A 14,163-nucleotide genomic window follows, 5' to 3' on the forward strand; every position below is an offset into this window, starting at 1 on the left:
TAATTTTAGGTGTAGTAAATTTAACCCTGATTTGGGTAAAATCCAAATCGAATTTTAAAGTGTATTCCAGTTCTAACATAAAATATTAAGTGGTTTCAGGTATTCCTATTACCAAAATGTCAAAATAGTGTGCTACGGTTAGCGAAATTCCACAAACACTAGATTCGAACTTTTGCCCCAGTGGTGGGGCAAGAGTTCGAATAAAACACACACATACAAAAAGTGTTGTAACTCAAAATTGAAATGACATTTGGCGTAACTTTGTTCAGCAAAATTTTAGCTCATGGATGGTAGAATTTGTTTATTTTTATCTGCTTCGATTTTTTGAAATACGTTGAATCTTCAACTAAGGTCGAACTTTTGCCCCACCTTACTCTAATCATGTTATCACAAACCTTATTCTATCAATTGCTGTTTAAAATTTGACATATAGGTAATTTCAGTCAACCATTACTTGGGTGCAGGGTGTCGCGCGTGCCAACAGGTTTATTGACATGTTGGGAAAAACGTTGAATGGAACTCACGTCCAAGCCATTCTCACTTGAAATCATTCTGAATGGAGAGGAAACCGGGAACAATCTTTTATCTCATCATTATGTGACAATTACAAGCAGTATTTTAGGTGTATACGTACTATTCACTTATGCCGATTTGGGGCTCATTTAGCGTCACTGCCGTAATGGGTGGGTATTCAGCATGGCCATGCTGAGGATGACGGGTTCGATTCACGGTCGGTCATTGGCAGAGGAAGCTCTTAGTTAATAATTGAAGAAGTGCTCAAAGAACACTAAACTGAGAAGCAGACATTGTTCCAGTGTGGACGTTACTCCAAGAAGAAAAAGACTTATGGCTGATTTATAGTGGTGACAATATGTGTCGTCGAGTCACAGTCAATTGTCATCGTTTTTGGAGATTGACCTCAATTTATGATAAGATTGTATTGAGAGAGTTTGAAATTTAGAAAAGATAAGTGCAATTAAACTGGATCTCTCCGGATGTTGTGACGCCTGCATATCTTGCATATGCCAATTCACGAGAACACAATGATAAGAGACTGTTTGCTCCGAGTTGTATTATATGCAAATTAAAAGAAGAGCTGAATTTCCTTATCGTTAATTTTATTTTTAAATAACTTGCAAACAGTTGTCTGGGACACAAACTTTCCTGTTCAGATTAGGGTAATTAGGGTCGATGGTATTGACAGTGTAGATTAGACACCTAAAATTGTACTACGGTTTACAGTGATAGACAATCTTTTGGTCGAGTCTAACTATTCTCATTTATGATATCTATAATAGCTATCTTTTTTATACAAATATAAAGTTCAGGAATTTTAGAAAGATGAGAGGGAGAGAAAGTACACACAAAAATGAAGGATTTTTATAGGCATTTGAATAATTTAAAAGTAGCAGCAAGAAAAATTTTCTCCCATAAAATTACTGTCGGGCAGTGGGCAGCCATAAGATAATGTTATGCGTTTATCGATGAATTTATGAATATGAGAAAAAGAAGTATGTCTTTATTCTTATGATATCATGGAATTATATTTTAAAAGAAAGTGAAGGACCAGCATAAATTTCTTAGATGAGAACGATACTTACCCATGAACAGACTCGCCTTCAAATGGCTAGTAAACAGATGCGTGGAAAATTCAGGCAAGGAATCGCTCAAGAAATGAGCATCCTTTGCATTTTCTTGAGCCAGTACGGAACTGGGAAGAAACGTCTAATCCAGGGGTTCTCAAACTTTTTCAGCTTGCGACCCACTTTAGATTGTAAAAGAAATTGGCGACCCATCAGCACATAACTTAAGCTATTTTTGAAAATTTAGCCTGGCCTTAGCGTTCAGTATCGAGTGGTCTAAAGAATTTGACTCTATGCTAAAACAGAACTTTACAGATTATAAAAAACATCTATATAACATTTTAACGAGAAAGAAAACATTTAACTTCTACAAACTTTTTAGGGACATAGTGGCCATTGCGCGCTTTTGATGAACTTAAAATTGTAATCTTATCCTTCATACGATTGTTGCATTTCTATTTATTTGTGATCTGTTCTGATATCTGTAAAAGTTTAAATTATCAAAATTTTATTGAAGTTAAGCTTTACCGAAGTTCGGTAAAAATAAACAAATAATTTGGTGGGATTATCAAACGTTCGGTGGTCTCTTGTCGAAATTTGGTAACTTTTTGTTATTTTTAAGTATTTATTTTTTCTTAAATTCAAACTGAAAAGCAACAAGGAATTTAAATGTCCTGCTCAAAAATCTGTCATTATATCAATTTTTCAGAACAAAAAATCTGAAACTTTTTTAAACTCCTTGTTTCAGAATCGAAATCAAAACACAGACAGTAATTTCAATATTCAATATTCTCCGGACGAAGACTCATAATAGACAATAGAAACATTGATTTGAATGAAGGAGAAAACTGATTTCTTGAAATATCTCTGCCAATTCCCTCAGAGAGTCCTGGCACACTTTTTTTACAGTAAGACATAAGTTAAATAAGGCATTTATTCTAATATCGCTCGAGCTATCGCGACCCACCAAAATTCAGCCCGCGACCCACCAGTGGGTCGCGACCCATAGTTTGAGAAACGCTGGTCTAATCTAATGGAGCTTGTGTGCAAAATCTCTTGAGTAACATTTGAAGTTTTTTCGGTTCTATAGGAGGTTTTCATGGCACGGTAAAGGCTGGGTATGCTGCGCAATTCATATCCCATTGTGATACACTAGCCTCTGCCCAGCAACTCCTATCCCTACCTCCTCGTGGTATCAGGTATCAGTAGGTTTTCTCCAGAGGCACGTTCTCCTCCATTCGAGAAATTTGTGCCATCGCCATGTATACGAGCCTATTCATCATTTACCTGAGGCAGAGCGAAGGGAGGAATAAGGGATGGGATAGGGAAAGGGAAGGTAAGGGAATAGGGTCGACATAATCGCATAAGCGTACAACAACGGGTTCAAATAGCGCCCTGAAAAGGGCACTGTAAAAAACGCATCAAGCGTAAAGTAAGCCTATAGCTACTTGCCACAACGGGTTCAGAACAACAGAACATCCTGAAGATTCAGGCTTCTAAGGTCAGCTTCACTTAATCAAGTGTTTACGAGTACTCGGAAACGCAGTTGCGTAAAAACTTGGTAGTTACATATCAAATGATTCAAAGTTACACAGTCGGATTCTCAGCTAAGATATACAAATGAATTAGCCTGTTGAGGCTTGTGATGGACAAAATCATAAGTAGGAAACCACATTGAGTTATCTCAATTGCGTTCATGCTACGAGGTTCCTCAAAAGTCATGGCAAGACTCCCGCCTGGGGGCATCCACAAACACTCAGTTTCCTAATCGCTGCTTGACGTAATGCCGAGAAGATTTGTTGGTTTTTGAGCATTTGGTAAATCCAATTGGAAATCATTGAAAGATAAATAGGACAATCCATGCGGCTTCCAATATGGAATCGAAAAATACGTGTTCAAAAGAATCATGGAAATCCAAGAAAACACCCAAACTAAATTGTTTTTGAATGAATGCTTTTCCGATATCGTAAACAAATCACAGTGGACTTTCCATTTTGGTAAGCATGTTGGTTCCCATGGAGAGGCATGTTTGCCAGAAAAACATTACGGGTGTGATGCTCGAAAAACCTTCTAATCATTTTAGAAGAAAGAGGTCAAATTGATAGGTCTGATCTTCATACGACGCATTATCCACTTACGGATTAAACTTGACAGTATAACCCCAGCAAGATTTGGGAATAGCAAGGCTGCAAACAAGCAGTTTTATCAGAAGAAAGAGGTCAAATTGATAGGTCTGATCTTCATACGACGCATTATCCACTTACGGAATAAACTTGACAGTATAATCCCAGCAAGATTTGGGAATAGCAAGGCTGCAGACAAGCAGTTTTATCAAAACATTTTGGGGCTTGAGGCATGACATGCGATATTATCATTTCAATTTTACTGAAAGTACCAAACATCAGGTCAAACGCAAAATGCGGAACCATATAGGTGTTAATTAAAGCATTACATCTACATAGAAATCCCCCTACGAAAGTAAGGTTCTTGGACCAACGCTGTTCTTTTATGCTGAAGATTGATCTGAGCTGTCATAACCATAGCCACTACCCAAACTAGGCACGTTCAAACTCTTACAATCACTACACAAGAAAAAAGAGCAGCGATAAAAAACAATTCGGTATCGATTGAAGAACGTCAGAGACGAACATACACAGAGGACACTGTGAAGAACGCATAATGCGAAGAGCCATATAGGTTATAATTAAAGCTAATAAACAACATACTAATAATCCCACCCTTATTGAGCCTCGCAGTTGAGGCTTAAGAAGGATAGCAGATTATCTCGGAGAAACACAAGGTCAACTGCACCATTGCTCCGGTTAGCGCAGTAAGGGCAGAATGCTGTGGAGGGCGCCCTAGTACTCTACAGGCTCCGTTTGTAGTTAGGTTTTTATTAGCCCCCCCCCCCCCCCTAACCATTCGTTTCTTGGCACGGTAAGCATACACCATGAATTAGGGGTCACCTGTTTAGTGGACTCTTAGCACTGGATCAGGCGTTCCGTAGTGTTATTCTTAGCCAATTGAGGCAACCGCTACCGACACTACACAGCTATCTAGGCTGATCGGGAAAAGAAGTTAACATTGATGGTCAAACTTCTAAACGAGCCCGAACAGCCTGAAACCTCCTCGTGGTACCGGCCGGAAACTATGAGCAACCTTAGGAAAGATCGGGTAGCCAACCCCGGTGGGAACTTTGGTCGTAAGCTGACAAGAAACCTGAGCGTCTGTTCTCCAGGAGGAGCGGCTCACAACAGTGTCTGATCCCCATGCTAAGGGCGGCTGATCAACGTCCGAGTGCCAGGGAAGGAATCCGAGCTCAACTGTGCATTATGGTCCTCCGGAAAGTAGGGGGTTGGTGTCAGGCCCTACGAGCCAGCCGTGAAAAACCATTGTAACGGAAAATCAGCAACAGAATAATACGAACCGAGACCAACGGCAACGACTACAGCGAACAAAAAAGACTTGCGATTGGAAACTCGGTTCGTGGAACTGCCGATCTCTCAACTTTATTGGAAGCACCCGCATACTCGCCTATGTACTGAAGGAACGCGGCACAGACACCAGCTGTTCGGTTTCCCAGATCCTGATTATCAGCCGATGCAGACAGGTGGCCAACTTTTCTGGGCCCATCTTGATGAGTTCAGCTGCGATACCATCCTTACCAGCTGCTTTGTTGGTTTTGAGCTGGTGAATGGCATCCTTAACTTCCCTCAGCGTGGGAGTTGGTTTATTTCCGTCCTCCGCTGCACTGGCGTCGTCGTTTCCTCCGTTGCCGTGGGCTCCCGTGCCTACGTTCTCCACGCCGTTCAGGTGCTGATCGAAGTGCTGCTTCCACCTTTCGATCACCTCACGTCCATCCGTCAAGAGGCCTCCGTCTTTATCCCAGCATATTTCGGCTCGCGGCACGCGGGATGCGTTGAGCTTCTGATAGAACTTCCGTGTTTCTTGGGAACGGCACAGCAGTTCCATTTCTTCGCACTCCGCTTCTTCCAGGCGGCGCTTTTTCTCCCGAAAGAGGCGGGTCTGCTGTTTCCGCTTCTGTTTATAACGTTCCACGTTCTGTCGAGTCCCTTGCTGCAGAATTACCACCCTCGCTGCGTTCTTCTTCTCTAAAACCATTCTGCACTCTTCGTCGAACCATTCGTTCCGTCGATTCCGTTCCACGTACCCGATGGTGCTCTCGACTGCGTCGTTGATGGCTGCTTTCACTGTACTCCAGCAGTCCTCTAGAGGGGCCTCATCGAGCTCGCCCTCGTCTGGCAACGCGGCCTCGAGATTCTGCGCGTATGCTTAGGCGACATTCGGTTGTTTCAGTCGCTTTAGGTTGTACCGTGGCGGTCGTCGGTACCGTACATTGTTGATGACGGAGAGTTTTGGGCGCAGTTTGACCATCACCAGATAGTGGTCGGAGTCGATGTTGGCGCCACGATAGGTCCTGACGTCGATAATGTTGGAGAAGTGCCGTCCATCAATCAGAACGTGGTCGATTTGAGATTCCGTCTGCTGTGGTGATCTCCAGGTGTAACGATAAGAGAGGCTGTGTTGGAAGAAGTTGCTACGTATGGCCATATTTTTGGAGGCGGTGAAATCAATGAGTCATAGGCCGTTTTCGTTCGTCTGCTGGTGGGCGCTGAACTTACCAATCGTTGGTCTGAATTCCTCTTCCTGGCCTATCTGAGCATTCAAATTTCCTATGATGACCTTGACGTCGTGGCTTGGGCAGCGATCGTACACGATTCCGACCTGCGCGTAAAATGCGTCATTGTCATCATCAGTGCTTCCGGAGTGTGGGCTGTGCACATTTATTATGCTGAAGTGGAAGAATCGGCCCTTGATCCTGAACCTGCACATTCTTTCGTCAATCGGCCACCAACCGATTACGCGCCTCTGCATGTCGCCCATCACTATAAAAGCTGTTCCCAGCTCACGTGTGTTGCCGCAACTCTGGTAGATGGTATAATTACCTCTAAACGTTCGCACCATAGATCTTGTCCAACACACCTCCTGCAGCGCTACGATTCCGAACCCGCGGTCCTTCAGTATATCGGCGAGTATGCGGGTGCTCCCGATGAAGATGAGAGATCTGCAGTTCCACGTACCGAGCTTCCAATCGCAAGTCCCTTTTCGTCGCTGTGGTCGTCGCCATTGGTATCGGTTCGCATTCTTCTCTTGTTGATTTTCCGGTGCTAGTCTTTATTACGGCTGGCTCGCAGGGCCTGACACCAACCCAGGGAGCTGGGCTTACCTTCCCGGAACCTACGGGTTCTTCATTGGCATTTCCTCCAACTACAGTGCTAAATAGCTAGGCTCAAGCGCCAGTCTTCGCCGCTATCCGGGACTCCTAGGTGGTGAATGGCGCTTTCAATGACGGCCCAGCTGACGCTGTTGAACACATTTTTCACATCCAACGTGACTACCGCGCAGTAACGAATGCCGCTACGCTTTTTTTGGAGCGCTATCTCGGCCGTTTCGGTACGGCCTTAATAGAGTCCACCGTCGATCGACCTTTCCGGAAGCCAAACTGGTTATCCGAGAGCCCAGAGTCATCTGGTATCTCGGTATAGACCATTAGCCTCGACAGAATGATTCGTTCCAACGCACAGTGGGGAAAACCCGACCCAAAATGGCACCTAATCATTGCCGATGATTGCGATCTTTGAAGCCCAACTTTTCCGAATGGAAAAAAGCCAAGGAATCGAATGGTGATAGTTTCATTCACCGGAATTGCATGTAAGTGTCCATTTTGCCCCATTTTCCCCTAAAAACACTGTTTTTCTGAATTAAAAAAATAGTTTCAATTGATTGCGGCTAACCAACCAATTTTTTTCCTGATAGAGAAGCTATGGAGCACACTTCGATCCGTGTCATTGACTGGAGACGCCCATTTTGCCCCATTTTCCCCTAAAAATACTGCTTTTCTGGATTAAAAAATAGTTTTAACTGATTGCGGCTAATTAATCATTTTTTCCTGATGTAGAATTGACAGATGCATACTATGGAGCACACCTCGATCTGTGACATTGACTGGAGGTGCCCATTTTGCCCCATTTTACCCAAAAATACTATGTAAATTTAAAAAAATAGTTTCAACTGATTGCGGGCAACAAACAAATTTGGTTTCTGATGTTGAATTGACAGGTCCAGTGAATCAAAATTCAACCATCGCGCAACAATAACGACAATGTCGCAACCTGAATTTGTTGCGACATTCTACCCAATGCGACATAGGTTTGTCCCAACTTGAACAGAATAGGATAAAGATCATGCAGCACGAATTTAGCGATTTTGAGGCCTTGCATTGTGATTTTCGAGCGGTAACCTCGAGTCGGTAAACACTGCAACGCTGCTGAAGATGTGTAATCAAAAAGTTTTGATTTTGGGTTGGTAATAATTGATTATTCACGAGTTGAAAAGTACGTAACAAAATCAGCTTCCGTTTTGTCTGCAACAAAAAAAAATCGAGATCATGTCATTATCTGTTACCGGTTGGGATAAAGAGTAATCGCTGCGCCTTCTTTGTTGCTTGTTTAGTGCCTCTTTTGTCTGACAATTCTTTTCACTGGACAGGTCGTATGTTTGCTGGGGTTCCTATGCTGATACGACCTATTCATTTCGAACACCAGCAAACTCTAATTCCAAAAGAAGAATTGATTAGTGCATTTTAAGTCACACTTCGTTCTGAAACATTCACTGGAAATTACCATAATGCCACAATGAATGCAAATGCACCGGTTAATTTTACATAAAGAAAAAACTTTTCCCGAAATTTGTTGAAACTGTTTTTTATCAATGAAAATATTTTAGGGAAGAAAGGGCAAAAGAGACACTTAAAGTCAATGACACAGTGCGAGATGAGCCTCATAGTTTGCATCTGTCAATTGTCCACATTTAGTCAAGTAACCGCAATTAGTTGAAACTATTTAAAAATCTAAAAAAAACAGTCTGTTTAGGGGAAAATGGGCACTTCCAGTCAATAACACAGATCGAAGTGTGTCCCATAGTATGCACCTGTCAATTCTACATAAAAAAGGTTGGTTAGCTGCAATCAGATGGAACTATTTTTCAATCCAGTAAAACAATATTCAAGGGGAAAATGGGGCAAAATTGGCACTTCCAGTCAATGACACAGATCGAAATGTGCCCCATAGTATGCACCTGTCAATTCTACATCAGGAAACAATTGGTTAATTAGCTTCAATCAGTTGAAACTTTTTTTAAATTCAGAAAAACAGTATTTTTAGGAGAAAATGGGGCAATATGGGCACCTTCAGTCTATGCAATAGATCAAGGTTTGTCCCATAGTATGCACCTGTCTATTCTACATCGAGAAAAAAATGGTTAATTAGCCGCAATCAGTTAAAACTACTTTTTAATCCAGAAAAACAGTATTTTTAGGGGAAAATTGGGCAATATTGGCACCTCTAGTCAATGACATAGATCGAAGTGTGCTCCATAGTATGCACCTGTCAATTCTACATCAGGAAAAAAATGGTTGGTTAGCCGTAATCAGTTGAAACTATTTTTTAATTCAGAAAAATAGTGCTTTTTAGGGGGAAATGGGGCAAAATAGACACTCACATGCAATTCCGGTGAATGAAACTATCATCATTCGATTCCTTGGCTTTTTCCATTCGGAAAAAAAGTTGGGCTTCAAAGATCGCAATCATCCGCAAAAATTAGGTGCCTTTTTGGGTCGGGTTTTCCCCACTGTGCAACGGTTTCCCGGAGGTGTCCAAAAGGCAGATAGGTATGTATGCACAATACAAAACATCTAACCATCTAACCATTTCCCTAAAATAATAAGATTCATTGTCCCTCGGATTCTGTTTCCGTCTAATCCACGTCTCAATCCAAGCACAATGTGACTGGATTCCAAGCGTGTATGAATGATGAAAAAGGTGATGCTGAATGCGCCTCTGAAATTCACCACACTTCGGTGGTTTGAAAACTCGATTGCTCATTTTGGCAACACGCGCATAAACACAACCGTCGCGTCGCGTCGTCTTCTCTCAAAAGAGAACTCTCTCTTATTTCCATTCATACTTCGGCACTGGCTGGCACGTTGTAACTGTATTTGTAGTAAAATAACCGTAAACAGCACGCGTGTAAATACCGTCGATCGAAATCGAAACCAGCTGCTTTCATCGTTTATTTACAAACTTTCGTACGCGCGCGCTTATCTTCTAGTTGCAAATGCTCTTATCGGAGTTTGTTTTCAGTTGAATAATCTAAATTTTAATGGATTTTGATTTTGGCAACTCAGTGGACCGTTTTATAATCGCAATTCTAGTGAGGTTTACGGCGGCTCGGTTAAGTTTGGCGTAATGGTGCTCGAGTGAACAGTAGTGAAATTATCTGGACCGTCTGGGCGGCCTCATGGTAACAGGAACGACTGGAATGGAAGTTATGTGGAAACATAGCCGGTACAGCAGACGCACATTATTGAAGGTTCAGCAGTAGATTATTTGTTTTTCCTCGGTGCGCTCCTAATTAGAGGCGCTTTTTATGGCAGAGTACATGTAGTAAGGTGATGCTCGAAGCAAACAAAACCCGTGAATCCCTGACCATGACGACGGCGGTGGTAGGTGTGCGTCTCGCTGCATGGAAGTAGTGTTGCGGATGCGTGTCATAAAAAGTTAACAAACAAAGCGCAAAAATAGATTTTATAATACATGCAGCTACAATTCTGACATTGCTGCCGTGTCTTCTAGTCATTGCCACGGAATGCCCGCCCGTTAATGAGGAAGCTTATCTTCACTATCGTTGCATTCAGGGAAGCCAAATGATTTTTCGAATGTTCACATAGTATACGGTCAAATGTCTTCACAATAGACATACCTAAACCTAAAATTTGCGACTTATACCGATGTTTATTTTAATAAATATTCTATTAACATTCTATTTGAATTGCCAGGGTTCATAGAGCCGAAACACTCCCGGTCAGTCCAGGATCTTTTCCTAATGTAAGTATTTTTGACTTCCTTGGGCATGAGGGCGGCTCTAAGTACTCGGAGGTCTCGAAAGCGATGAGAAGCGAAACGAAGCTCACGGATCTAAGAGCTGACATACGCAGTATCAGACGTACTCACTATCAGAACAGGATCAGCTGCCTCATACTTCAAGGATATGCAGGCACATTACCTGCCTACTTGAAACAGCAGTTAAGAAGAGGACACCTAGAAAAGACTTACATTCTTGATTCCACAATATACAACAACAAAAAGAAAACGCATTTTGATCACAGGTGTAATTCAAATCAGTTTCCATTGATTATTAGACAACAGCCAACTATTAGTTCATTTTAAGCAACACTAGATAGACGTTAAAAATTATATATGTAGGTGCTTAAAGAATAGATGATCAGATGAGAAGTCAAATTGAAGTAGATTGATTAGGTTTAATTTTAATCTGTTGTTTTTAACTGTATTGCACTCCAATTGTTAAATCATTTGGGGGATTCACTTAACCAAGGTTGCAACCATTCATTTGCAAAAATTTACATTCATTTGCTATTATCTCAGTTCAGAAGCATGCTATCGAAAAACAATGTATGGATGAATTTAACCTTGTAGTTTTATCTGAAAGTTTGCCGAATAACATTGGGGTCGCAAACGTATACCAAAGTCGTGAGCGAGCTGTGAAGGCAACTCTCCACACGGTGAATATAAATTTCATTCACGCCGTGGAGAGTTGCCTTCACAGCTCGCTCACGACTTTGGTATACGTTTGCGACCCCAATGTTATTCGGCAAACTTTCAGATAAAACTACAAGGTTAAATTCATCCATGCATTGTTTTTCGATAGCATGCTTCTGAACTGAGATAATAGCAAATGAATGTAAATTTGTGCAAATGAATGGTCGCAACCTTGCACTTAACAGCTTAAACTGATTAAACTGATTAAACGTCGCGATCACCAAGGCAATCTTTTCAAGTCAATTTAATTTATTTTTCAGGAATTCAACGTTTCTACATTTAATATTTACATTTACATTTCCGAGATTTGGTTTACCTCTCAGCTGAGAACAATTCAAATTCATTTAAGGACAGACTTGTTAGAATCCCAATATGGCTGCCACAATGGCCGACTCTAGGACCTACTCGCGATTTCGAGGGCACAAATCTCTTCGTTAACGAAACCAGCGCACCTAATCTTTTTATTTTAAGCCAATTACAAGTGAGCAAGAACAGAATAATAAAATGCATTGTTGTTTGAAGCTTGCTTCTTGAGATTTGTGCGTCTTAAGTTCTGATGCACTATTGAAGCGGGATTTCAAGACGTTTGTCCTTAAGATACATAAATACAAACAACAGAAAAGTGCTAGCTACATGTAGCTTTTTTAGGGAAAAGAGTTCAACAAAAAAAACCCTAGAATTCAGAATGACTTAAAACTAATATCACAGATGTTGAGGGAAGAGTGCTTCTATTAACGTGTTTGCTGACATCTCACAGGACGTCCTGAAGGACCTCCAGGCCCGTTCGATGCTTGCATCGAAGGTGAGGATTCCATCCAGCTTGTGGAGATCGTCGGTCGGGTACCAGGTGTTCAAGTTGAGAACCATCTTGAGCAGCTTGGCAATCTTTGATTATTTCATTCGCAAAATCATGAAACATTTCAAATAAGCAGAAAATCATGGCTTACGCAGCAATTTAATCTGTTTAGTGAATACCCCTATTATGTTGTTTTACCTTTACCTGAAAAAACCTACCTACCAACAGGCTTACGTATGTTCAATAAAATTACAATTACATTTACAATCACGTACTCGTACCTGTGAACTGATTCCTGAGCTCCGCATACAAATATCTGAGATCACGGATGTGGAAAATTTCGTTAGAGACGCAAGAGGCGCACTTGAGTGTTGAAAAGTTCAAGGAGTAAATCTTCTAGCATAAACGATTGCTGGCGTATCTGGCGGCTCCATTATTATCATCATCAAATTTGAACATGCCATCTATTCTGGCATCCCTGACAACTATTCCTCGTAAACCAAACTAAACATCAAGAGGATAAACATAATGAGCTCGCAAGATGATTTCCGTTGCCGCGCTTCATTTTTTTCAAATGTAACTTTTTGCATACGGAACACTACTGCCTTCCAGTGGGTGTCGTGGTCGTCGCTGTCGGGTAGAGTAGGTGGTAGCTAGGTGCCAAGGGTTTTAGATAATAATGTATTACAACGTGCAGCAACAGCAACGGCGGTGGTCGGAGGTGGTCGCTGATAAGGAGGAGCAACCCTCCTCCCCCAAGTGGGACGACGATACCACCGTCTCTATGGAAAGAAGAGGCCTCGCCCGGCTGATTTCGAGTTCAGTAAGTCTCTGATTAGAGCCCGTTCCGGTTGTTGGTGGTCGTGGTGGCAAAAACGAGCATCGAGAGAGAGAGTTTTGGGTTGAAATTGATCGGTTTTTGAGCTGGGTTGCTGTCTGGTGTAACTCACAAGCGATTCGTAAATGGACAAGTGCAATGCCAACGGTGGAATGATGTACCGGAACATACCACAGCATGAGAACGGATTAGCGGTGACCGTGGGAGGTAAGTGAATGCCGGTTGAATCCTTATGTATTAGTTTCCCTGATAAACGTCAATGACAATCCTTTAAAAGAGCCTCAAAGTATTGATCATCTATTGCACTGATAAGAAGGATTAATAGCTTATAGGGGATTAGCTGGATTAATTCGATATCTCTGTATTGCAATTATTGTATTAGAATGATGGAGGAGTTTAAGGTCATGGTTTTTATCAGCTTTTATTTTAATTGTCCAATGCAGTGTAGCAGGTTACAGTAAAACACAAGCTGTACTGGAATTTCAATTACACTAACCTAGGATTTTCGGCTTAAATATAGGGAGAAATTGATGACCTCAAACGGGTTGTAAATGTAAATGTTTGACATTTGTATTTTAAGGTTGGTCTAATATAGTATGAATCGTTCAGTGATAAGAATTTCATCACATTTTTCATAGGCAAATCCAGCTGTTATCTTTAACCGCTCACGGCATCGTACATTCGACTGTAAGAATTTTTCACTGTTTCACGGTGATTGGCAACTTTCTGATAGACGTAGTAACATCATTTGTCATACTTTGGAGGACGGATTCTTGCGTATTAGGAAATTTACCGTTACTATTATATAGTACCTACTATAAGCACCTACCCATTTGTAAAACTAACAAACAATGCTATAAACTGACGAGATATAAAAGGCCGAGAAGTGACTTAACAACGCATCTTGATCGGTGTGAAGCAGTTGATGCTTGCATGAACTAGATTTAGTAACGCATATTTCACTAGCTTTACAGTTCACTTGGACAACTGCGACACATACTGACTAAAAATACTGTTCCATTATGTAATTATCTAATTATATTGGGCTATCTAACATGGATCAACCAAATTTCAAGAATAGGTCTTATGTTTGCTGTGGTTCCTATGCTGTGCTGGTTCGACCAATCAAAATCAACCGCCAGATTTATATTAATTATATCATAAGGTTGAACTTTATATTTAGAGCCTATTATATGTAAGTTTAAGTTATTTTTATCCATCAAAAAGGTTATAGAAACTTATAAGAGT

At 41.3% G+C, this 14,163-nt stretch overlaps 1 protein-coding gene across 2 annotated transcripts in view; it reads left to right on the forward strand.

Annotated features, from left to right (window-relative positions):
• The first annotated feature begins 9,738 nt into the window (after nucleotides 1–9,738).
• The window catches only part of LOC109425363 (sodium-independent sulfate anion transporter-like), a 49,482-nt gene continuing 45,057 nt past the window's right edge, over nucleotides 9,739–14,163 (forward strand). The window contains exons 1-2 of one of the 2 annotated variants that reach the window (XM_062846451.1): nucleotides 9,739–10,113; nucleotides 12,775–13,122. In XM_062846451.1, the coding sequence (XP_062702435.1) occupies nucleotides 13,041–13,122 (82 nt within the window). In that variant the 5' untranslated portion in view covers nucleotides 9,739–10,113; nucleotides 12,775–13,040. Of the gene's footprint in view, nucleotides 10,114–12,651; nucleotides 13,123–14,163 lie in introns of those variants that run through there. The other variant, XM_019700611.3, reaches the window with a different exon arrangement.

Source organism: Aedes albopictus, chromosome 1 (genome assembly GCF_035046485.1).
Source record: "Aedes albopictus strain Foshan chromosome 1, AalbF5, whole genome shotgun sequence".
In the NCBI taxonomy this organism is placed as follows: domain Eukaryota; kingdom Metazoa; phylum Arthropoda; class Insecta; order Diptera; family Culicidae; genus Aedes; species Aedes albopictus.